The sequence below is a fragment of the Rhinatrema bivittatum genome, unplaced genomic scaffold (assembly GCF_901001135.1).
Source record: "Rhinatrema bivittatum unplaced genomic scaffold, aRhiBiv1.1, whole genome shotgun sequence".
Taxonomy (NCBI): Eukaryota; Metazoa; Chordata; class Amphibia; order Gymnophiona; family Rhinatrematidae; genus Rhinatrema; species Rhinatrema bivittatum.
In genome coordinates, this window is record NW_021821117.1 from 30,326 (window position 1) to 56,670 (window position 26,345).

The window sequence follows — 26,345 nt, forward strand, 5'->3', positions numbered from 1 at the left end:
AAATAAAATAATTTTGGAGACAGCAGAAAGAAGATCCTGGAGTAAGTCAAACAGTGTAAGAAACAGTGCAGTATATATAGTTATACATAGAAATATGAAGGCAGAAAAACACTATATATATATCCAGTTTGTTCATATATTTTTATTGTACTTACGATTTGTGGGAAAACCTCCTACAACTCCATTGATCTGAGCAGATGTTGTGCGATAGTGGTTCCGTGCTTGATCTGTTGGTTTTGTTAAGGTTTTTACTGTTTCTTCTGAGTCATCCCTTGCTTCTTCTGTAAGATCTTCAGTGTTTACCAGTGCGGTGTCTGACAATTTAACTTCATCACCTGTTTCCCTCTCGGTTTTTCTCCCTATAAAGGATGCAATAGATGGAAAATAATTAGCTGATAGAACAGTTAGGGATGCCCAAGTAGCTATGCTAAAATATGAATTTATAAATGCAGTTTTATTCAAAAGTTTAGGCACCCCTGGTCAAATTGTATGTATCAATGAAAATTTCAAATGAACAGAAGCTGGAACAACCTCTACATATTACAAAGCTAAACACAACATCGTTCTACAGTTTTTAATGCAAAATTATTACTTATTTGCTGATTTAACAAATTGAAAATATAAAACAGTGAATATGAAATATGAAAAGTTTGGACACTATTTGAGTTATTACTACTTATTTTAAAAAGTTAAGACCCAAAAACTTGATTGGCCCATTAGGCCTTCAATTAGTCAGATGAAGACAATTCCATGGTTGAACAAATACTCTGACCATTCCAGGTTATGACTGTTTTTTGTCTATTTTCAATAACCAGAGGCTCCTTTAAACAGCTGACTGAGCATTTGAAAATAAAGATAATTCATTCTTACAAAGCAGGGGAAGGCTATACGAAATCTCCAAATGCTTTCAGCTAGCAATTCCAACAGTCAGAAACATGGAAGATACACGGAAATGTTGAAGTTAAGGCAAGATATGGAAGACCAAGAAAAATGTCTGACATAATTGCCCGAAAATTAGTCAGATTTGCAAAACAGAACCCACATATCACTGCAAACGACCTACTGAAAAGTTTGGCTGACACTAGAGTAGTTGTCCACAAAACACAAAGTTGCTTGCAGAACAATGTTTTGTGTAGGAGAGCTGTCAGAAAGAAACCTTTTTATAACCTTATCACAAAAGTCATTATCTAAAATATGCAAATAAAACTTTGATAAGCCTGAAACCTTTTGGAACAAAGTGCTTTGAACTGATGAAATAAAAATTGAAATGTTTGGCTACAACTACACAAGATACTATAACATCTACTTCTTAATACTGTTTCTGGCAGTTGAAATTGCTAGCTGGAAGCATTTAGAAGGATTAGAGTTTTTGTTCAATCATGAAATTGTCTTCACTTGACCAACTGAAGGCCTAATGGGCGAATCAACTTTTTGGGCCTTACTAACAACTTAAAAAAAAATGTAATAATGATTCAATTAGAAGGTGTCCAAACTTTTGTACATCATATTTACTGCTTTATTATTTTAAATTTGTTAAAATCAGCAAATTGTAATTTTGAATAAAAAATTGCAGAAAGATGTTACGTTTAACTTTGTCCCAGTCTCAACAATCTACCATATATGGATCACGTAGTAATTATTTCTGAACAAAGAGACCTTCATAACTTGCTCACCATTCTATTTTCACTGAAGCAACTGTACTTCAATGGCATCCTTTTTTAATCATCGGTCTATAAATTTGCAAAATTTTATATTTTAAGTTGCAAATAAAATTTTTGTAAACCGTTATGATGGCGTTATTTTGACGTTTCTGATGACAGTATATAAAACTCATTAAATAAAATAAAATAAAAAATATACACAATAAAAACATCTGTATCTTATGATTGTGGTAAGTCTTCCCGATGCTGATCAGCATTTCGAGACTTAAATCTGGTCTCTGCTTTGAACTTTGTACCATGTAGAGATTATGTCGGCTTCTGTTCACTTAGATACTCATTGAAACACATAATTTGACCAGGGGTGCCTAAACTTTTGCATAGAACTTCAGCTACAGTAGACCTCCATTAGACTGAAATTTCACTTCTTGATACAAAATCTCTATTATAATGAAAGAATACCTTATGGTACAAAACAGTTGATGGCCATTACAAGTTACTTTACTGGATAAATGGAGCCTCAGACAGAAGTAAATATATTAGTCTTGGTACATTAATGCATGTGTATAAAAATACAATATATTTTGGAGAATGTGTTCCTAGAAGGTAGTTTTGTGGATATAACTAAAAGTATTAATAATAATTTTTGGTTCACCTTTCCATATAATGCTGAAGGTATAGAGTAGGTTACAAGAGGTGTCAATGAGATCTGAATGCTGGTTTTCCTGTTTCATAGCCCATTTCTCTAAACATTAGGCCACTCCTAGGGTGTCTCCATGGCTCATTACACCTATGTATTCCAAATATATTTACAAGTGTTTCCTAAATATTTTATTTTGCAACCTGAATATTTTTACGATAGTTGATACTCTGCAAAAAATACATTAAATATCTGCTATTTGTCTTCTGGAGGCCAAAATTATTTTCAGTAACTGCAATAATATTTAATATTTCATACATATTTATAAATCTATGAATAGAAAATAAACTAAAGTTTGATTATTTTTCCTTCCAAAAATAGTTAAGAAAGTTTTAAGCTTTGTATTTATCTTTGCTATTTTAAAATGCATTCTACTTCATATCTGCAATAAGTTACTCCTGGTAATATAATAAACATATTTTACCATACTCCTCGCTGCTGTTAGGCAGCAGGACAAATGAGTAGAAAAAATGATATTACCAAACATTGGGATAGATTTTCAAAGGATTACGCACGTAATATATGCGCGTAACCCCCGAAAACCTACCCCTGCTCGCGCCAAGCCTATTTTGCATAGGCTGGGCCGCGCATGCAAGCCCTGGGACGCTCGTATGTCCTGGGGCTTTCAAATATGGGTGGGCCGGGGGTGAGGCGTCGGTCCGGGGGCGGTCCTGAGTCCTCTGGCACAGCAGCCGGCCGGCGCACACAAGTTACGCCTGCCAGAGGCAGTTGTAACTTGGCAAAACAAGGTGGAGTGGAGATTTAGGTAGGACTGGAGGGTGGGTTAGATAGGGGAAGGGAGGGAAAGTGTTGGGGGGGGGGGCTAAAAAAATGTTCCCTCCAAGGCCGCTCCAATTTCGGAACGGCCTTGGAGGGAACAGGAAAAGCCATCGGGGCTCCCGTTGGGCTCAGCGCGCATAAGGTTCACAAGTGTGCACCCCGTTACTCGCGCTGACCCTGGATTTTATAACATGCGCGCAGCAGCGCACACATGTTATAAAATCGGGTGTACATTTGTGCGCACCGGGTAGCGCGCACAAATGTACCCTGCGTGCATAACATTTAAAATCTGGCCCATTCAGTTGTTCCTTATTACTTGCACAAATGTTAATCATTTTAATCTACTTCACTGTCTAATTAATGAGTAGATTTGAAAAGGGCTGTGTGTATGCCCATAAATGCATGTATCTTGCTGCATGCAAAGATACATGCCATCTTATAAACTATACATGTATGTCTGCAGCTCTTTGCACATATCTTATGTGTAGAGAGAGAGAGAGAGAGACTGACTATAAGGATCAGTCTGATACTTTATATATGGACCACTGTAAGGGGCACTTTGATTAGGAGTGAGTTTTCTGGAGGTGGATTGGAGTTAGGGGGGATGGTGTTACAGACATATTCAGAGGTATCTATTGTAAAATTGACATCATTAAGGAATTTTAGACCTTATAAGTGATGAAAAGGAGTTGATTTGTACAATGCAGCTAGCAGAGACTGCAGAGTACAAACCAACTCCTCTTGTTAGAATTGTCATCAATTATAAGGTTAAAAATTCTTTGCTGCTATCAATTTTACTGTTGCGTCCGTCGGTCTTCGACAGCTTCGCCCCCTATCTCGGCTCCTCCCACTTACCTGGGCAAGATGGCAACCGCAGCGTCGTCAAACCAACTTCTCTGGCATCCCCGGAACGGCTATAGTGCAGCCATACGCCATTGCTCCTCCTAGGTACCTGCTAGGGTGCGCGTGTGCGCGCAACCCTCGTCTAAGTACACTCAGTGTCGCGAACCTCGAGGGCGTTTCCTCATCTGACGTCACGCCAATCCGGGTATATCTACTTCTCAAGATTGCTAGCTCATTGAGTTGGGAAAGGCTCGAATAGACTTGAACTGTTCCTGTCTGCGCTATTCTGCCGCTTCCCTGCTGCCTGCAGGAAGCTTTCCTTCTGCCCTTCGGGGTTTTACTACTAACTTGGGTACCCGCCCCTCGGGGCCCTCTGTTCTACTTTCAGGTGCCACTCAGGGAACAGGTACTCCCTCCTGGAGGGCCTGCTCTCCCTGCCTCAATGCCTGTACCTACGACAACTATCTGGTGGAATCTCATCCATAACAGCTAACACTCAGGGGTAGATTTTTAAAAACTGCGCGATCGCGTACTTTTGTTTGCGCAGCAGGCGCAAACAAAAGTACGCTGGATTTTATAAGATACGCGCATAGCCGCGCGTATCTTCTAAAATCCTGGATTGGCGCACGCAAGGCTGCCGATTTTGGGCAGCCGGCGCGCGCCGAGCCGCGCAGCCTGCCTCCGTTCCCTCCAAGGCCGCTCCGAAATCGGAGCGGCCTCGGAGGGAACTCTCTTTCGCCCTCCCCTCACCTTCCCCTCCCTTCCTCTACCTAACCCACCCCCCCGGCCCTATCTAAACCCCCCCCCCTACCTTTATCCATGGATTTACGCCTCCCGGAGGGAGACGTAAATCCACGTGCGCCAGTGGGCTGCTGGCGCGCCGAGACCCGACCCGGGGGCGGTTCCGGAGGGCGCGGCCACGTCCCCGGAATGCCCCCGGGCCGGCACCACGCCCCGGGCCCGCCCCCCAAATGCCGTGCCACGCCCCCCAAACGCGGCGTCGCTCAGCGACGCCCCCGACACACCCCTTTTCAGAAACCCCGGGACTTACGCGAGTCCCGGGGTTCTGCGCGCACTGGAGGCCTATGGAAAATAGGCGCGCCGGCGCGCAAGGCCCTGCTCGCGTAAATCCGCCCGGATTTACGCGAGCAGGGCTTTTAAAATCCGCCCGTGAGTGAGTACGCTATCTCATCTGTCTCATCCACAGTAACTCCTTGCTGCGGAACCTCCTGACGTCACTTAGGAGAGAAGGGCTCCCTCTACCGAGGTTCCTGAGACTACAACTCACCACTGCCACCTGGTGGCTATCTTTAAGCTGTATAATAAAAGAGTTCAATTCTGGTGTTTTGTGTATAGAGTCTAGCCCAGTGCTGTGGCTCCTCACGGGGCTCCTCGCCGTAGGTGTGGTCATCTCCACAGCACCCAAGGATCCACTAAAACACACGTAATATCAACATTTACAATGGATACCTCTGAATGTGTCTGTAACATCACCCCCTAACCCCAACCTACTGTTATCTTCGGAGTGGACAGACTGCTTGGGAGTCAGCAATCTGTAGGTATTTGTGGGTGGATCCTTGGACCAGTGGCAGATGACCACGCCCCCGGGGGAAGATCCCGAGAGGGACCACTGGTCAGGCTTAGAGTATGGAGACAGACACACACTAGTTCTTTTATTAAACAGTATACTGAACCACCAGAGGTGGCAGTAATGAGTTGGAATGCCCGGCTGGGCTGCAGTCCCTCAGATACTGGAACAGTGATCCCTGGAAGCTGAGATGGAGATAAACTGAAATATAGTGAGTAGGGAGGGTATGCAGAGTTCATGTACTGAACTCGATGGTAACACTCACACAATGTCTCATAGAAGCCCAGGAGCTGGAACGTATAGGCCCTCGAGGAGCAAGTACCTGTTCCAGGGAAAGCTCTGAGAGAGCGATGGTAACTCACTGAAGTAGTTTGGCACTGAAGACTTCCAGGCAGAAGAGAATTCAGCAACAAGTCCGGGAACATAGGCCCTCGAGGAGCGAGTACCAGTTCCAGACTGTAACCTGAAAAACAAAGAAGAGAGCGAGGGCCCGAGGAGTGGGTACCCCTGGTAAATCCGAGGAGGCAGAGTAGCTCAGATAGAACGAATCCTTATCCTTGCTAACTCATCTGTTAGCAAATTCTGAGACCTTAAATATCCGTCGCAGGTGACGTCATCTTCAGGGGATGCCCCCGAGATTCGCGCCAGTGCCGGTACTTCAGTCGGGGCCGCGCCGCGTACATACCCCTAGGCCTCCAGGAAACATGGCGGTTAGCAGCTTGGAGCCGGTCCAGGGAACCCGGAGGACCTCAGCAAGAGGACGCCGCGGCAGTCAATCTTCCCGCAGACGAAGAGGGAGGCGCCAAAGAGGTAAGGAGGGCGGAGAGAGGGGTGTCGGGAACAGACGGACACAACAGTACCCCCCTTCAAAGGGTGACTTCCTCTTCAGGTACCAGGCTTAGGTTTTGAAGGATGCACGATGTGGAACTGATGAAGCATCTCTTTGTCCAGGATATTGGTCTGAGGCTCCCAAGAGATCACTTCGGGACCAAAACCTTCCCATTTTAGAAGGTATTCAAAAGTCTTGCCTCTCTTACGAACATCCAGAATCTCTGTGATCTCGAGTACTACTTCATCTTCTGAATCAAGATAAGTGAGTCTTGAGATATAGAAGATAGTTCGTTAGGAGTTGTATCATCTTCGAAATGATATATTGAAGAACATTCACTGGTCCAGTGGTCCGCAACCACCCCAGCTGGGGTGTGTAGGGCGCTGGTGGGCTTTTCCATCAACGCCGCTGAGAAGTCTTCTCGTCCTATCCGAGTTCCATCTCGGATCAGCATCCTCAATGTTTGAGCTTTGTCGTTCTTCACGTCTGAGCTTCATCATACTCCACGTGTGAGCTTCGTCGTCCTCAACGGTTGAGCTTCGGCGCCCTCAATGTCTGAGCTTTCGGCGTCCTCAACGTCTGAGCCTTCGGCGTCCTCAACGTCTGAGCCTTCGGCATCCTCAACGTCTGAGCCTTCGGCTATCTCCAAGCCGAGTTAGCCTTTATCTTTGAATAAACTCTGTTTTGCCTGTCCAAAGTGTGGTCCGTGGCTGGCCTTAGTTGGCTGTGGAGGATGCCCTTCGGCATTGGCCCTAGATTCTTTATTTGCCCTGCCATACCTGAGTCTTAGTCTGCCTTGCCACGTCCGATGTCTTCGTCTTCCTTGCTACACCTGATGTCTTTGTCTGCCTTGTCCTCTGTCCGGCCTGCTGCTTCCCGCTGCTTCCTAGCAGCAGTCTGAAAGGGCTTGGAACGGTCGGAGGATCATTCAGAGACCACCATTGCGCTGGTGGTCTCAAGGAAGCATGCAGCCCTGGTCGAGGCTCAGGGTAAGGATGTTTCACCGCAAGGGCACACATCTCATCCCATGCTGGAGAGCGCCCCCTGATGCTCTCTCCCATCTGCAGCGCAATAGTATTAGATTAATAAGGCTGTATATTTTTTGAAGGGAACAATACTATAAAGGATCCACCCATTTATTTATTTATTTATTTATTTAAGTTTTTTTATATACCAACATTCAAGACAGTAGTCCCATCATGCTGGTTCACAAGAAACAGGGGTGCAATAAACTTTACAATTTGAACAATGGTGCAGAAAAGCAGTTACATGTAACAGGGAATCAATAACTAGGAGTAAGAAGGAAAATAGATAATTTAACAAAGACATAATTACAGTTAACATAGCCTCTTAAGAATAATAATTTGTGGGTTTAAGAAAACATTAAATAGTGAGACTGTATTTATCTAGCTTCTATACAGAGAAGTACTGATGCAGTAACAAATTTAGTAGTACAAAACACCCCAAAAGTTTTAAAAATTCACTTAACAGGTAAACTGGGTGGGTACTTTTACACCTCACAAATTATACTGATTGGAAAATAAAAACCTACCTGTGTAATTTTTTTAAAATTCAGCATAGAACTGAACTTGTTCAGGTAAAAAATATCTTGCAAACCTTTCTTCCCTACCTACCCCCCTCCATAACCACATTGATCACATATCTACAACCTTCCCCTTCCTGATCCCTTCCCTCAGTTTGCTTTACTGCTGAATAGTGCCAGATTACTGGATCCTCTGTTCCTTCTAAGTTTTATCAAGCTTTTGGCTACCAAAATTATTGGAGAAGCATATAGAGGATTTGTCCCCCAATGAATTGAGAAGCTGTGTTCTTGCTAGTCTGATATCCTACAGGAACAAATGACTGCTACCTTCTTGTTCAGGACTGCTGCTAACTGATCCATCTCGGGTCTGCCACATCCTCATCATAGGACCACTCGCAGGAGTTGCAGGAGGGTCTACCAAAATGATAAGGGGAATGGAACAGCTCCCCTATGAGGAAAGACTAAAGAGGTTAGGACTTTTCAGCTTGGAGAAGAGACGGCTGAGGGGGGATATGATAGAGGTGTTTAAAATCATGAGAGGTCTAGAACGGGTAGATGTGAATCAGTTATTTGCTCTTTCAGATAATAGAAAGACTAGGGGGCACTCCATGAAGTTGGCACATTTAAAACTAATCGGAGAAAGTTCTTTTTCACTCAACGCACAATTAAACGCTGGAATTTGTTACCAGAAGATGTGGTTAGTGCAGTTAGTATTGCTGTGTTTAAAAAAGGATTGGATAAGTTCTTGGAGGAGAAGTCCATTACCTGTTATTAAGTTGAATTAGATAATAACCATCGCTATTACTAGCAACTGTAACATGGAATATACTTAGTTTTTGGGTATTTGCCAGGATCTTATGGCCTGGATTGGCCACTGTTGGAAACAGGATGCTGGGCTTGATGGACCCTTGGTCTGACCCAGTATGGCATGTCCTTGTGTTCTTATGTTCTTATGTCTAGTTCTACGAGAAAGCTTAATTTTTCCGGTAGGTTGTTCTCCTTTCTTGCCAGGTAAGTGGCTCATAGGGATATGCTGTGGGAGATAGCCCAGTCTCACACCCTTCCGGGTAAAGGAGGTGAGATCCCATTCTTTCCTGCTTTTCAGATAGTCTATGAATACTTGGCTGTCAGTCTGAACTAGGCCAATTTTGTTCATCACCAAATTTCAACAGGCCTTCAATATATTGGTCAATAATTTTGTTTATAGGAACAGCTTCTACCATTGTGCCCGATACCAATGTCAATATCATTGGTTTATAGTTTCCCAGATCACCCCAGATTCCTCTTTAAAAATTAGCATTAAATGTCCACCCGCCAGATTCAGGTACTGTGACTGTTTTTAATTATAGGTTACAGAATATTAGCAATTTCATATTTGAGTTCTTTCAGAACTCCGGCATGAATATTATCTGGTCCTGGTGATTTATTACTCTTTAGTTTGTCAATTTACTCTATTATATCTTTCATTTTTATAGTGATATGTTTCAATTCCTCTGAATGATCACTATCAAATAACATTTCCCTGCCCAGACCTGGCACTTTGGCATGTAACAGGGGTTATGGGCGTGGCCGGGCCCTTCCAAAAAATGCGTGCAGCACACACAAGGCCCGGCCACGCGTGAAACTCCCGTTATGTATGTGCATGGCCCTTATAAAATCGGGTCTTTAGCTTGTTGGATCTCTGAAGACTCCGTTTATTTAGGTTCAACACACTTATGCAACAACCACACTTAACAGCATATAGGTGTTATTGTTTGTAAGGTTTTGGGAGGACTCTTGAACACTGTGGCTGCTGACCACACCCACAGGGGGAAGTCCCGTGAGGGGCCACAGGTAAGGCTCATCTTTAGGACACACAACACAGATAGATCTTTTATTAACAGTATTGAGGAGCCACCAGATGATGGCTCCTCAATACTGAGCAGAGATGAAGCCCGGCTGGGCTAGTAGTCCCTCAGGACACTGGAACAGCGATCCCTCAATGGCTGTGCTGTAGTGAAGAGAAACTGAGATAGTGAGTACAAGAAGTATATGCAGGGTTCTGGAATAGAGCCTCGTTGGTTGAGTACTCACATAGCAGTTTCTCTCGGTAGGAAACACAGGAGCTGGAATAGAGGTAGGTCCTCGAGGAGCGAGTACCTGGTTCCAGGGAACAGCTCTGAGAGAAGTAGATGGTAACTCACTGATGGTGTAAGGTAGCGGTAACTTCCAGGCAGAAGTGAAGTCCAGGCACCGAGTCCGGGAACATGGGCCCTCGAGGAGCGAATACCGGTTCCAGACAGCGACCTGAAAGAGAAGAGAGAGGCCCCCGAGGAGCAGGTATCCCAAATAGAGTAAGTCCAATAATGGAGAGGCAGAGTAGCTAGGTACGGAGAGTGAATCCCATCCGTAATGAATCCCTTTACCTTGCTAACTCGATTAGCTAGCAGTAGCGTAGGCTTTTTATATCCGGGATGCGTGACGTCATCACAGGGGGATGCCCCTGAGGCTCGCGCCAAAGAAAGTATTTGAAGCAGTGCCGCGCGGAACACGCGCCCTAAGGCAGCTGGACAACATGGCGGGAGGCAGCACCCAAGCCGGACCGGGGATGCCAGAGAGGACGGCAGGCAGACGCCGCGGCAACCAGATGTCCGTCAACCGCAGGAAGAGTCGCCAGAGAGGTGAGTGCAGAGTGGAGACGTTGGGCAGCGACAGTCATAACAGTATCCCCCTTCAAAGGGTGGTCTCCTCTGCAGGTACCAGGTTTAGGTTTTGAAAGATGCGCGAGATGAAATTGATGGAGCATCTCTTTATCAAGGATGTTAGCCTGAGGCTCCCAAAAGTTTTCTTCGGGGCTGAAACCTTCCCAAGAAAGAAGGTATTCAAATGTTTTGCCTCATCTTTGGACATCAAGAATCTCTTCGACCTTGAATTCTAGGTCATCTTCTGCATTGACGGCAGATGGTTCCTGAGTCTTGGAAGAGAATTCACTGAGTATGAGAGATTTCAAGAGTGAAACGTGAAAAGCGTTGTGGATGTTTAGTCCAGGTGGTAACTTCAGACTGTAGGTGATGTTGCCAAGATGTCGAAGGACTGGAAATGGTCCAACGTAGCGAGAAGCGAACCGAATGGAGGGTAATTTCAGTCTGAGATGTTTGGTAGATAACCAGACTTTGTCACCGGGTTTGAAGACAGGCGCTTGAGAATGGTGAGCGTCATAGAACTTCTTAGCGCAGTCACTCGCTTTAACTAGCATGTCTTTCGTCTGAGTCCACAGGTTATGGATTTCAACAGCAGTAGATTGAGCTGCTGGGGATGTCACTGAGAGCTTCAGTGGAAGTGGCGATGTTGGAGAGCTCCATTTACCACTTCAAAAGGTGTTGATCCAGTTGATGTTGCTGGATGAGAGTTGATAGCGCATTCAGCCCAAGGTAACAGTTCGGCCCAATTATTCTGATGGCAACTCACATAGGCTCGAATGAACTGTTTTAAGGTTCTATTCATCCGTTCTGTTTGGCCATTTTATTGCAGATGATAGGCTGAAGTGTAGTCTAGAGAGATGTCGAATAACTTGCACAAGGCCCTCCAGAATCTTGCCGTGAATTGAGATCCTCAGTCTGAGACAATGTGTCTTGGTAGGCCGTGAAGGCGAAAAATGTGCGATATGAAGAGCTTCGCAAGCTCCAAGGCTGAAGGTAAGCCAGGCAGCACCACGAAATGGGCCATCTTGCTGAAGCGATCAACTGTTACCCAGATGGTATTCATTCCTCCAGAAGGGGGTAAATCGACTACAAAATCAGTAGCGATGTGTGACCAGGGCTGTTCCGGAACTGGCAGTGGTTGCAGCAATCCCCATGGTTGGCCAGAAGCAGGTTTATGTTTGGCACAGTTGGTACAAGTTGCCACGTAAGATAGGGTATCCTTCTTGATAGTAGGCCACCAGTAAAACTTCTGGATCTTGAGCAGGGTACGGCATTGACCAGGATGGCCAGCCAGCTTGGAATCGTGCGCCCAGAAGAGCACTTTCTTCCTGAGGTGTTTAGGCATGATGGTCTTACCAGCGGGCACAGATTGTGTAGTCGCCAAGATGACTTTCTTCGGGTCAATTATGTGCTGAGGTTCTTCAGGCACATCCTCCAAGAGAAAGGAGCGTGACAAGGCATCAGCTCTGGTATTTGTGTCTCCGGGGTGATATTTAAGCACAAAGTCAAAACAATTGAAGAATAAGGACCATCTAGCTTGTCTGTGGTTAAGACGTTGCGCATGGCGGAGATACTCTAGATTTTTGTGGTCCGTGAATACAGTTATTTGATGTTGAGCGCCTCTGAGCTAAGGCCGCCATTCCTCGAATGCAAGCTTTATTGCCAAGAGCACTTTATCGCTGATCCCATAGTTCTTCTCTGCCGGGGAGAAACGTCATGAGAAGAAAGAACAGGGACGTAAGGCTTTAGAGTCTCCAGTCTGGCTCAATACAGCCCCCACGTCGACATCTGAAGCGTCAATTTCTAATATAAAGGGCTTGTTGGGGTCAGGATGCCGCAAGCATGGTTCCATGGAAAAGGCAGTCTTTAGTTTCTCAAATGTGGAAATGGCCTCCGCAGACCATTTTGAAGTGTTGGCACCCTTGTGGGTCATTGCGGTCAAGGGTACTGTTAAAGAAGAGTAATTCTTTATAAAGCTTCTATAATAGTTGGTAAAACCCAGGAATCGTCACAGGGCCTTCAGGCTGGTAGGTTGGGACCAATTTTTTATACTCTCGCGTTTTTGAGGCTCCATCTGGAAGCCATCTTTAGATACGACAGAGCCAAGAAAAGGCACTGAGTCTTTATGAAATTGGGACTTGGAGAGTTTGGCATAGAGGCGGTGTTCACAGAGTCGGCATAGTACTTGCTTGACATCCTCCAGATGAGTAGGCAAATCCTGGGAAAATATCAGGATATCATCCAGGTATACCACAACACTCCTGTACATCAGGTCCCGCAGGATGTCGTTCATCATGTTCTGAAATATAGCGGGTGTGTTGCACAGGCCGAAGGGCATAACTAAGTACTCAAAATGGCCGTCTCAAGTGTTGAAGGCTGTTTTCCATTCGTCACCACTACGAATGCGAACTAAGTTGTAAGCCCCCTTCAGGTCAAGTTTTGAGAATATTTTGGCCCCCTGAAGCCGGTCAAACAGCTCTGAGATTAAAGGCAGGAGGTAGCGGTCTTTAATCGTGATCTCGTTCAGACCTCGGTAATCGATACAAGGACGTAGGGTACCGTCCTTCTTCCCCACAAAGAAGAAGCCTGCGTCGGCTGGAGACTTTAATGGTCTAATAAACCCCTTCTGTAAATTCTCCTCGATGTAGTCGGATATTGCCTTGTTCTCAATCGCTGAGAGTGGATAGACACGTCCTTTAGGAGATTCATATTGGGTTTCAGTCTTGTGGCACAGTCATAGGACCTATGCGGAGGAAGGATGTCAGCAGCTTCTTTGGAAAACACATCAATAAAGGATGTGTATTGGGGCGGCAGTCCCAGCATCACTGGAGTAGTAGGCATGCAGATGATGGGAGCAATCTCCTTAAAGCACTTCCCATGACAACCTGGGCCCCAACGGGAGAGTTCAAGGATGCCCAATCAAATTGGGGTTGGTGCGACTGCAACCATGGTAACCCCAGGACGATAGGGTACATGGCCTTCTCTAACACAAAGAAGGGAATTGACTCAATATAGAGAGCTCCGGTGCGAAGCATTACCGGTACAGTTTGGCAAGTCACGTCACCTGGTAAGGGCTCTCCATAGATGGAGGATAGGAGTAGTAGAACCTTCCAGGTGACGATGGGAATCCTCAGCTGTTCCACTAGGCGTCGAAGAATAAAGTTGCCTCCTGCCCCTGAATCCACCAGGGCAAGAGTTTGAAACTCAGACGGTCCGCAGATCAAGGAGACTGGGAAAGAGAGCAGAGGAGAGGGCGTAGTAAGGCCTAAGAACAGTACTCCTGCAGGACTTAGGCCCATCTGTTTCCCGGATGAATGGAGCATATTGGAACATCATAAGAACATAAGAAAATGCCATACTGGGTCAGACCAAGGGTCCATCAAGCCCAGCATCCTGTTTCCAACAGTGGCCAATCCAGGCCATAAGAACCTGGCAAGTACCCAAAAACTAAGTCTATTCCATGTTACCATTGCTAATGGCAGTGGCTATTCTCTAAGTGAACTTAATAGCAGGTAATGGACTTCTCCTCCAAGAACTTATCCAATCCTTTTTTAAACACCGCTATAGTAATTGAACTAACCACATCCTCTGGCAACAAATTCCAGAGTTTAATTGTGCGTTGAGTAAAAAAGAACTTTCTCCGATTAGTTTTAAATGTGCCCAATGCTAACTTCATGGAGTGCCCCCTAGTCTTTCTATTATCCGAAAGAGCAAATAACTGATTCACGTCTACCCGTTCTAGATCTCTCATAATTTTAAACATCTCTATCATATCCCCTCTATCACATTGTGACCAGCCTGTCCACAGTACATGCATAGACCATGCTTCTTCTGAAGTCTTCTCTCTTTTGGAAGTCAAATGTCCGCGACCAAGTTGCATCGGTTTATCTCCACTGGCAGCAAGAATTACTGGAACCATCCAAGGTGCAGGTTTAGCACTAGCCTCCTTCTGACCAGGTCCTCTATTAGGCCGGAGCTCTTTCACCTTATCATGAAGCCGGTGATCGATCCTAGTTGCCAAAGCCACCAGTTCATCCAACAAGTCAGGTGTTTCACGAGTGGCCAGCTCGTCTTTCAAACGAGTATCCAGGCCTCTGAAGAAGAGGGTCTTCAGGCATTTGGGGTTCCAGCAGAGTTCTGTAGCAAGAGTCTTAAACTCTATCGCAAAATCAGTCAGTGGTCGATTGCCTTGCTTCAGGTCCATGAGCAGAACCGGCAACGGTTACTCGAACAGGATCATCGAAAATGGATTTAAATAAGTTCAAAAATCCATCTCTGTCCTGCAAAATAGGATCCTTGCGTTCCCACAATGTAGAGGCCCAAGACAAGGCCCTTCCATCAAGATAAGATAGAATGTAAGTAGTCTTGGAAAAAGCTGTGGGGAAGTGAGAAGGCTGTAATACAAAATGCATGCAGCACTGGTTTAAAAAGCCCCATGTCTTCTGAATCTCTTCCGAGAAACGAAGTGGAGCAGCCAGCGGTACAGTAGTCTTTAAAGTTACTTCATGTAACTGACCTTCATTGCTGGAATTAGCACCTTGGGTCTTCTGTGTGTGCATCTGATGAAACGCTGAAGTGAGTTTCTCCAATGCATCTTGCTGTTCCGAAATGCGCAGGGCCAAGCCAGGAATGGCCTGCAGGGCATTGAGCTGTGCCGGATCCATGGAGTTAGCAATCTGTTATTGTTTGTAAGGTTTTGGGTGGACCCTTGATACTGTGGCTGCTGACCACGCCCACGGGGGGAAGTCCCGAGAGGGACCACAGGTCAGGCTCAGCTTTAGGACACACAACACAGATAGATCTTTTATTAACAGTATTGAGGAGCCACCAGAGGTGGCAGTAGTGAGCAGAGATGAAGCCCGGCTGGGCTAGTAGTCCCTCAGGGCACTGGAACAGCGATCCCTCAATGGCTGTGCTGTAATGAAGAGAAACTGAGATAGTGAGTACAAGAAGAATATGCAGGGTTCTGGAATAGAGCCTCGTTGGTTGAGTACTCACACAGCGGTTTCTCTCGGTAGGAAACACAGGAGCTGGAATAGAGGTAGGCCCTCGAGGAGCGAGTACCTGGTTCCAGGGAACAGCTCTGAGAGAAGTAGATGGTAACTCACTGATGGTGTAGGTAGCGGTAACTTCCAGGCAGAAGTGAAATCCAGGCAGCGAGTCCGGGAACATGGGCCCTCAAGGAGCAAGTACCGGTTCCAGACAGCGACCTGAAAGAGAAGAGAGAGATCCCCGAGGAGCAGGTGCTCCAAATAGAGTAAGTCCAATAATGGAGAGTCAGAGTAGCTAGGTACGGAGAGCGAATCCCATCTGTAATGAATCCCTTTACCTTGCTAACTCGATTAGCTAGCAGTAGCGTAGGCTTTTTATATCAGGGATGCGTGATGTCATCACAGGGGGACGCCCCTGAGGTTCGCACCAAAGAAAGTATTTGAAGCAGGGCCGCGCAGAGCACGTGCCCTAAGGCAGCTGGACAGCATGGCGGGAGGCAGCGCCCAAGCGGACCAGGGATGCCGGAGAGGATGGCAGGCAAACGCCGCGGCAGCCAGTTGTCCGTCAACCGCGGGAGGAGTCGCTAGAGAGGTAAGGAGGGCGGAGTGGAGACGTCGGGCAGCGACAGTCGTAACAACAGTCAAATAGAGACAGTTTCAAAAGAATCAGCCCAAGGAGGAAAATACAAGGAGGAAAAGTGAATGTCATCGGCATAAAGCCGGTATTCTAAACAATGCCCAGCCAATAGTCTGCATAATGGCACCATGTAGATGTTAAAAAAGGTAGCAGACAAGACCAAAACTTGTGGCACACCAATATTTAATGGTTGCCAAGAGTACCAGGAAACCATGTGGGTTCTTCCTGTCAAGTAAGATATAAACCATTTGAGAATTTTAATATCAATCCCTCATCCCCTCAAACGATATAGTAGAATGGTGTGAATGACAGTATCTAAGACTATAGAAATATCTAGGAAACTAAAGCAAAACTTTGTCCACTGTCAAAACCTCATCTGAAAGTGTCTATGTATGATAGCAATAACAACTTGGTATTAAGGGATCTAAATCCAAATTGAAAAGGATCTAAAATTTGATAGCCTAGTGGTTAGAGAATGGGCTATGAACCACGAGACAGGGTTCAAGTCCTGCTGTCGCTCCTTGTGACCCTGGGCAAGTCATGTTACCCTCCATTGAGATCGAATGTCGGTATATAAAAATAATAAATAAATAAATAAATAAAAAATAAATGAAGGTCTCAATCAGCTTTCTTTAACCATGGCCAAATTGAAGCATACTTTAGGGAAGAAAGCAGACTCCCTTCAGAGAGGGAGAGAGTCACAATCCTCATGATGGTCAGTACAGTTATGTCTTTCCACACTTTTCAGTACAGAGGTCTGACAAGGGATGAGTGAACATGCAGAGGCAATCACTGAACTGATAGTTTGCTCAATCTCAGATGCTGCCATAGGCTATAACTCACTCCAGGTTACTGATGTAGTTCCCAGAGCACATAAAAACCAGTCCAAATCAGCAAGAAAGGAAAAAAAAAATACTTACAACTTTCATTGTGAATAGTGACTTATGCACATACGTGCAAACCACACCCAGACATGGCCCTAACACGCTCACCTGTTTTCGCACATACTTTTACTCGCGAAGGAGGATATATGCGTGTATGTGATCCATTTTGAAAATATGGATTATTGTGAATGTTTCACATATACACGTGCATGTTAATTTTTTCGAGTTAACTTTTTGAAAATTCACCCCTATATATAGTGTTTGTTGTGAATTTTTATTTTTGTGACCTTGGGGATATACAACACATCTCAAACTCTTAATAGGGGTACAGTAATCATGGAAGGTTCAGAATCACTGATTATACAATACCTCTTGTAAATACTGTTTCTGCCAATTCTTCAGCTGATACGTTCTTCTTCCAGTTAATAAAATTTATGAATTCCATGAAGTCTATCAATCCGTCTTCACCTATGCCATTATAGTCAAGTATAGCATCCAAGAGTTCAGGGTAAAGTTCCAAGGTAAAATGCTCACATGCTTTTTTCAACTCATTTCTACTTATTTTTCCATCTCCATTCTATGCAAAAAGAGGGAGGAATTATAGTAAACATGTTGAAATAAGGGTGAGCAAACTCTAAGGTTCAGAGACCTGATGTAGTGCAATAGTCATCAACATGAAAATATGAAAATTCATTCCCTGCACATACCCAGATCAGTCCAGACTCCTGGGTTTTGCTTCCCTTCCAGCAGATCGAAACAGAGAAAGTTTCACTGACACTGGCATATAACCTGGTGTGCCACCAGCAGTCACTCAGAATTTCTCTGTCTCCAGCAGATGGTGGCAGTGCAAAACCTGCAGGCTGAGACTTAAAAAAAAAAAAGAAAGTCTTTTAGTCAAATTTGGAGGAGTACCTCCCAGAAGGTTGGCAGGTCCTGGTGGGATCATCCTTTCTGGTCATTAGGTGGACAAGCAGAGGTTGGGAACCCTTTTTTCTGGCTCAGTCCCTTTCGCCATTAGGGGATGGACAGCTGGTGGGGCAAGTTCCTCCCCCCCCCCCCCCCCCAAGGAGGACATCTGGAGCCTGCTGCTGGACTTCAGCCTGATTTCAGGAAAGTGTTTTTATTTTGAAAGAAAGTTTGAAATTTGAAAAAAAAGAAAGGTCTTTGAATTTGTTTTCTTTAAGATTGTGGTTTGTGGTTTGCGTGGCAGGGTGAGCTTGCTGGGGCATCCTCAGAGGCAGTGCAGGCACGTGGCGGGAGCCATACTACATTGCAGCCACTGTTCAATGTGCAGGGAGCAGTGCAGGTGGATCTCTGCAACTGGCCTTTGTTCCTGCTGCATCTTCAGCGGGAGGGCAGCTTGGGATTGCCAGACAGAGCATCAGAGAAACATCGAGCCACCATGGGTCTGCAGGTGAAGTTGATGCAGCAGCCAACCTTCTTCCCATTGCACCCAGGAATGGCAGCCATTTTGTCCTCCTTTGCAGGAGTGTCTGAGGCTGCGATAGGTGAGGAAGCCTTTCCCCCACCGCTTTCCCTGGCTGCTAGGAGACCAGCGGCGGCCCATTGGGCTCGGGAATCTCTGTCTAGGGAGGATGAGGAACTCCTGGAGGAGGATCCTGAAGATCCAGCCAGATTTTCTCCTGATTTTGTGCTCCTGGTACATGAAGCCTATCTTTCCAGGAAGGCAGTGGGTAACCATCGCTCTGTGTGTGAGGAGCCACAGCATCTGCATTCCCTCAAACTCCCCAGGTCAATGCAGGCTCATGGGGCCACCAGGGTTCAGAGGATCCTGAGCCAGTCCAAATCTTTGGAGGATGCGGGCGAGCTTTCAGGAGAGTCAGAGATTGGGGAGCCTTTGGAGGAGGACCCTTCTGGGCTGGATTTGTCACCAGACCGTCAAGGCTCTGATGGGAGCTGAGAGCGAGCTCCAATTGTGGACGGGGATGACCCCCAAGGTGGTTTGTCTTTTCCACAGGAAGGAGTTGTGGACCTTAATCCTGTATGTACTGAAGGCGCTGGGGATCAAAGAGCCGCAATAAGACTCAGATCATGGAGAAGTTGATCCGATCACGGAGGGCTTTCGGGGTGTGGTGAAGGCTTTCCCTTTTCATAGTTCAGTGAAGAAGCTGGTGTTCCAGGAGTGGGAGCCTCTGGATACCGAGCTAAAGGTCAGTAGAGCTATGGATAAGCTGTATCCATTATCAGAGGACATGCTGGAGTTGTTGCAACTGCCAAAGGTGGATGTCTCAGTATCGACTGTTACAAAGATGACGACTATTCCTGTGGCTGGTTCAGCAGCACTGAAATATATGCAGGACAGGAAGCCAGAGTTTCATCTCAAGAAGATATTTGAGGTGTTCACCCTGGGCATTCGGGCTGCAGTGTGCAGCAGTTTTATGCTTCGGGCTGGTCTACACTGGGTTTCAGCAGTTACAGTTTGATAAGACGCTGTCAGCATCAGAAACCAAGCAGGCTGAATAGCTGGAAGCAATGGTGGCCTATGGAGTAGATTTTTTATATGCTCTCATCAGAACCTACTCCAGAACTATGATGTCTGCCGTCTTGACCTGGCAACTTCTTTGGTTGAGGAACTGGTCGGCTGACATTTGGTTCAAATCACAAATAGGTGCATTACCTTTTAAAGGGAAAATGCTTTTTGGCAAGGACCTGGAAGGGATTGTGAAGCTCTTGGACGAGAGCAAAGGACACAAGCTGCCGGAGGACAAGCTGAAGCGTGGTAGAGGATCCCTTTTCACGCAGCCTCGCTTTAGGGAGAATCAGTGTTTTCGACAGAACCAGACTTCAGGAGGGAGTCAGAGGCAAGGCACTGGGATGCAGCAGTCCTGGTACCAGTCCTTTCACGGTCGAAAGCTAGCCAGGGATGGCTCTGGTCCTGGACCATCCGGATCCAAGTCTACTCAACAAAGCGAGACTGGCCCACTCCTCAGTGCTGGTTATAGGGGGTCGGTCGACTCTTTTCTTCGAGGAGTGGGCCAAGATCATGATGGATCAGTGGGTCCTAAGTGTGATGAACAAGGCTACACATTAGATTTGGTCATCCGCTAAAAGATTTGTTCATGGTTTCTCCTTGCGCATACACAAGCAAAAGGTGGGTGGTTCAGGAGACCACTGGCCGCCTACGGATGCTGGGAGCCATCATTCCCGTCCCTGTGGGGGAGCGGGAAATGGGAAGGTACTCCATTTATTTTGGGATCCCAAAGAAAAGAGGGACCTTCCACCCGATCCTGGATCTAAAGAAGGGGAACATGCCTCTCAAAGTTCCTCATTTCCGGATAGAACCCCTACATTTGGTGATTGTGGCAGTGCGCAAAGGGGAATTTTTGGCTTCTGTGGACTTGACCTAAGCTTACTTACACATAGCAATCCTACCAGACCATCAGAAGGTTTTCAGGTTCATCATTCTCGAGACCCATTTTCAGTTTTACACCCTACCCTTTGGGTTGGCGACGGCTCCACAAACCTTTACCAAGGTGATGTTTGTGGTGGCAGATGCTCTCAGGAAGAACGGTGTTTTAGTTCACCCGTATCTGGATGACTGGCTTATACGAGCAAAGTCCAAGGAGATGTGCAATCAGGCGGTGACAGTGATGCTGCAGCGCTTACGATCCCTGGGCTGGATTGTGAATCTGGAAAAGTGTCAGCTAGCCCCTTCTCAGGTATTGGAGTTCTTGGGAGCATGTTTCGACACCAGGATCGGGATTGTTTTTCTTATCATGGAGCTGATTGCCAAGCTGCAGAAGCAGTTCGCAGCTTTTTGGAGGATGCGATTCCCAGGATTTGGGACTACATGCAGGTTCTCGGCTCCATGGCCTCCACATTGGAATTGGTTCCATGGGTGTTTGCTCATATGAGACTGCTACAGAGTGCGCTACTTTCCCGGTGGGATATGTTTTCTGCAGTTTTATCTGCCACTGCTTAAGGAAGTAGACAGGGGCCAGACTTTCATGGTGGCTTGGTCAGGACCATTTGTGTCGGGGTGTTCCCTTAGAAGTTCCGAACTGGAAGGTGGTCACAACCGATGCCCGTCTCTTGGGTTGGAGGGCAGTGTGCCAGACTCAGTCAGCACAGGGACAGTGGACGCTAGAGGAGGCATCATGGTCTATCAATCGCTTGGACATGAGGGTGGTACGCCTGACATTCATAGCATTTCTTCCTCTTTTGCGCAGCTGGCCAGTGAGTATTTTGTCAGACAATGCGACCACGGTGGCTTACATCAACCAACATGGAGGAACCAAGAGTCGGGCGATGGCTCAGGAGGCCCAGGAACTAATTCACTGGGCGGAACTGAATCTGGGATCAACACTGTTCAAGCAGACTAGTGGGCAAGATTCTCTGGTGAATAGAGGTTCATCCGGAGGAGGTGATTCTTGTGGCCCCAGAATCAGAGGTGATTCTTGTGGCCCCTCGACATCTTCGGTTTGCAGATTTGATCAGTCTTGCGGTGGACGGGCCGCTGCGGCTCGCCCATCTGCCCAACTTAGTGCACCAAGGGTCCATATTTTCAGATCAGGTGGCTCGCTTCTGTCTCGCAGCTTGGCTTTTGAGAGGCAGCATCTAAGGGCCAAAGGTTACGTCAAGGATGTTATCTCCACTCTGTTACAAACTAGAAAGTCCTCAACATCTCTAGCCTATGTGCAGATGTGGAAAGTTTTTGAGGCATGGTGCATTCAACAGGGAGTTGGCCCTACTCGAGTGTTGATCATACACATTTTGTCCTTCTTGCAACAGGGGTTGATAAAGGGATTAGCCTTTAATTCCCTCAGAGTTCAAGTGGTTGCATTGGGATGCCTTAGGGGCAAGGTTCAGGAAGCTGCTCATCCTGATGTTGTGTGTTTCTCCAGGGGGGCAAAGCATTTGCGACCTCTGATGCAAAAATTGTGCCCTCCCTGGAGTCTTAACTTGGTTCTCAGAGGTTTGTGCTCGGCTCCATTTGAACCAATCCAAAGGGCAACAGTAAAGGATCTTACCTTGAAGGTCATTTTCTTGGTGGCAATTTGTTCTGCTCAGAGAATTTTGGAACTGCAGGCTCTATCTTGCAGAGATCCTTTTCTCAGGATTAAAGATGTTGGAGTCTCTTACGTACGGTCCCTTTTCTTCTGAACGTGGTATTGTCTTTTCATGTGAATCAGTCGGTGGAGCTCCCGGCTTTGCAAAGGCACCTCTTGCGAGAGAGTTGCGACTGTTGGATATAAATTGACCTTGCTGAGGTATCTTAAGGTCACTAATAGTTTTCGTCTGTCAGATCATCTCTTTGTTTTATGGAGTGGTACAAAGAAGGGACATAAGGCTTCAAAGTCCACCATAATGAGGTGGCTGAAGGAAGCTATAAATTCGGCGTACTTATGTCAAAGTCGCACAGTCCCTGAGGGTTTAATAGCTCACTCTACTCAGTCGCAGGCAGCATACTGGGCCAAATGTCAGCAAGAGTCGCCGCAAGAGATTTGTAGGGCAGCTACTTGGAAGTCTTTACATACTTTCGCCAGGCATTATTGTTTGGCAGACCAGGCTCCAGATGCCATGGGCTTTGGTGAAAGTGTGCTTTGAGCAGTCCTATCCTGTTTAAGAAAGCTTGGGTACATCCCAGGAGTCTGGACTGATCTGGGTACATACAAAGAAAGGAAAATTGGTTCTTACCTGCTAATTTTCATTCCTGTAGTACCACAGATCAGTCCACAGACCTGCCCAGTTAGGGTGAAAAGGAATGGAGAGTCCGCTCAATCTGTTGATGTAAATAGTCTGAAGAATGGCACAGGTTTTGGTTTTTTTTCTCCTGTTTTTATGGTTGAAGGGGATTATTCCCATTTTGTGGTTTCACATCCTACTGCTCATTCAGGGGGACGTGTTATAGGGGGATGTGTTAGTTTATGTTCAGTGATATCTTGGCTTGGGTACACGTAAATACTGAGTGACTGCAGGTGGCACACCAGGTTATAAGCAAGCATCAGTGAAACTTTCTCTGTCTCCATCTGCTGGAAGGGAGGCAAACTCCAGGAGTCTGGACTGATCTGAGGTACTACAGGAACGAAAATTTGCAGGTAAGAACCAATTTTCCTTTAAACCATACCATCTAACCCTTCTTTGATTTTGGCTGGAGACTTCTTTCCAGAGCTGCTAAGTGTCCCAGTTATTATAGGGAAAAATTAGGTCAGCGCTGACTTTTAGACCGCCATCCTAAACTTTTTGTTATAAAAACTGGTAATTTGAAGTGAAAAAAGCAGGACTACAAATGCCACAATGCAATGAGATGTAAATTTTTAAACCAGAAATGGTCAAGGGGGTCTACATATAAATGGTCATTAGTCTTAAAGTCTGCTTTTAACATGCATTAAATCAGGTGTTCACTAATACCCATATACAAACAGTGCTACAACATATAACCTAACTTAAAATAATCAGAATGCAGAGAACTACAATAATAAGAAAGACAAAATAAATTCAATTAAAGCATAAGGAATACATTTAATGAGGGAAATTAAGAATCTCAACACAACGTACTGTCTAAAATGTGAAATCTGTTATATTATTAAATGTTCTGTTCTCCATACCCTATGCCTTAGATCTTTAGTTAATACGTATTGGAATATTAATTTGATGCCTGTTGATGAATACTACCTCTATACCCTGTCCTTATATATTGATTCCAGCTATGAATGTTACTTTTGTAAACTGTTGTGATCTTTACATGGAACGACGGTATAAAAAATGTCTAAATAAATAAATACATTGCATGCATTTCCACCAGAGTTCCTGATAGTGAGGCAAATATTCAAAAATCAATGTTAAAGGAAGTTAGCCAGATAAGACTTATCTGACTAATTTACAAGGGATATTCAACAGCCCTAAATTAGACATTATGTAATGGAAATCTGTAAAGGAATTATGAAAGAAATCACTTTTTCTGATGAGGATTAGGCCTTCTTTGAAACTGTTCCCAAATTTAATAAAATTGGTATATGGATGTGACCATCTAGACAGCCCAATGAGGCAATTGAATGTTGATTTACTAGCCAGATAACTCTTACCCGAATACTGGTACTTATCTGGCTAAGTTAGCTGGATAAGTAACTTCTCCCCAAAACACATTTCCCACCCACTTATCCGGCTAAGTGGCAGCCACTAAATCCTTCTCCTGCTACATGGCATTGAACATCAACCTCAGTACTGCTAGTGCACATCCTTATTTTTAAAAAATGTAAATAGCATCATTAGGCATTAACACTTGATATACTATTGGACATAGAGAGGATAATTTTCAAATAGCTCATGTAAGGCTGAGGTCTGTAGATATGTTGTACCCATAGCATTTATCCCAAATTTTCAAAACAGAGTTATGCAGATAAGTCCGCTTTGAAAATTTGCAGGGCTATCCTGGAGAGCACGTACACATATATGCAGAAAGCTACACCTGCTCCCAAATAGGTGTAACCTTCTGCGTATACATTTATGCACTTGTTTAGAAAATCAAAAATATGTGCACAAATGCATTCCTAGCCCCGACTTTGCCCCCAGCAACACCTCTCCCTGGTGTGGGTAAATGTATATAATTGATTTTCAAAGCACCACTTACATGCATAAGCAGAGTTTTATGCATACAAGTCACTTTGAAAATAAAAACTACTGTGTTAATGAACTCTATCTCATGGTGGGGCTGATGCAATAACGCATGCTAGCCACTAAGCATGGCTTAACACGCGACTGGACGCGCGTCTATAACCCCAGATCCAATACGGGGATTAGCGCGTCCAAAACGCATGTTCAAATCACTGCATAGCTAATGGAAATTCATGTAGATGAGGCTATTAGCTAACCCCGCAATCCATACATTTTCCATGCAGCCAATGCACCCTTGCAACGTGCAAAGTTTGCACCAGCCTGGGGCTGGTATAAAGGTATGCCATGCTCAAGGACACATTGAAAAGAAAGAAAAATCCTGCTTTCTGTGATTCCTCCTAATAGTATCATAGTGATACTATTTAGGAGAAACCAAATAAAGCAATATTAATTAAAAAAAAATTTTTGATATCCAATAAACATATAAGATACACGATCCAGGTCATGTATCTTGTGCATATACATTACTGATAGCAGGAGAAAACGGACGCTCGTAGATTGAGTATCCGTTTTCCCAACTGGCTTGACAGCCCACTTGACAGCCATCTCTCCTCTGCACCCGATGCTGAGGAAGCGATAGGGAGGTACATTTGTCCCTAATGCCTCCTTTTTAGGATGACCCCTCATTTTAATATTGGATCACGAACCCAGGAGAGGTGGCTGGGCGTGCGGTAGGAAAACAGGCGCTCATCACCGAGAACTCGTTTTCTGTGCACATTTATTGCATCGGCCCCAGTGAGTCTGGTCTGGAGGTGGGGATTTGGGCCCAGAGGTCTTTGACTAATATAGAATCGGGGGGGGACGGGGACGGGGGGGGGGACATTTTACCCATACTATTCAGGCTTTTCATGTTAACCCTTGGATTGTCGCATTGTGGAACCCATTTCTTTTATATATTGGGACTTAAGTCCCCCTTTAACTCCAGCATTCCAATCAGCAGATAATGTGTATCCATCAGTTTTAATGCAGGTTAGTACACTGACCTCTTAATCGCTCTCTCCAAAACCTGGGTCACTTGCCAGCTTCATTTTTGAAATAAGAATGCTACATATGGTATATTCTAGCACTACTGTAATCTAGGATTACTGTCCTAGAAATCATCATCTTCACAATTTATAAATCTCAACATTTTAGCTTTTGACTTTTTTTTTTTTAAGAGACAAATATTTTAATTAATTTATTTTTTTTAGTGATTATATGGCGCAGTATGACATTACATTTAAACAAACGTATTTCTTGAAATGAATGTACTAAGGTAGTAATGTAGAAAATATCCATCCCATGTGTAAAAATTCCAGAATCTCTGTGTTGTGCTACCTTTGAATAAAACTACTGTAAACAGTGATTTTGTGACAAATATGCAATATCATGTACCCAGATGGATGATACCAAAAGCTATATTTATTTCAATAAATATTAAAAGCTGTTAAAGCAGGTATTACTTATATAAGTACATATGAAGGGTAGGGCTAAAGTCTGCACGTAACTTGTACATGCAGACTTTAGCTAACATTTTCAAAGCAAACTTATGCACATAGGGGCGGATTTTAAGAGCCCTGCTCACCTAAATCCGCCC

At 45.1% G+C, this 26,345-nt stretch overlaps 1 protein-coding gene across 1 annotated transcript in view; it reads right to left on the bottom strand.

Moving 5' to 3' along the window:
• The window catches only part of LOC115082467 (EF-hand domain-containing family member B-like), a gene marked incomplete at its 3' end in the record, with an annotated part of 51,172 nt that overhangs the window by 16,382 nt on the left and 8,445 nt on the right, over positions 1-26,345 (bottom strand). The window contains exons 3-4 of the mRNA XM_029586695.1: positions 17,504-17,711; positions 156-359 (exon numbers count right to left, since the gene is read on the bottom strand). Coding sequence (XP_029442555.1) covers positions 156-359; positions 17,504-17,579 — 280 coding nt within the window. The remainder of the gene's footprint in view (positions 1-155; positions 360-17,503; positions 17,712-26,345) is intronic.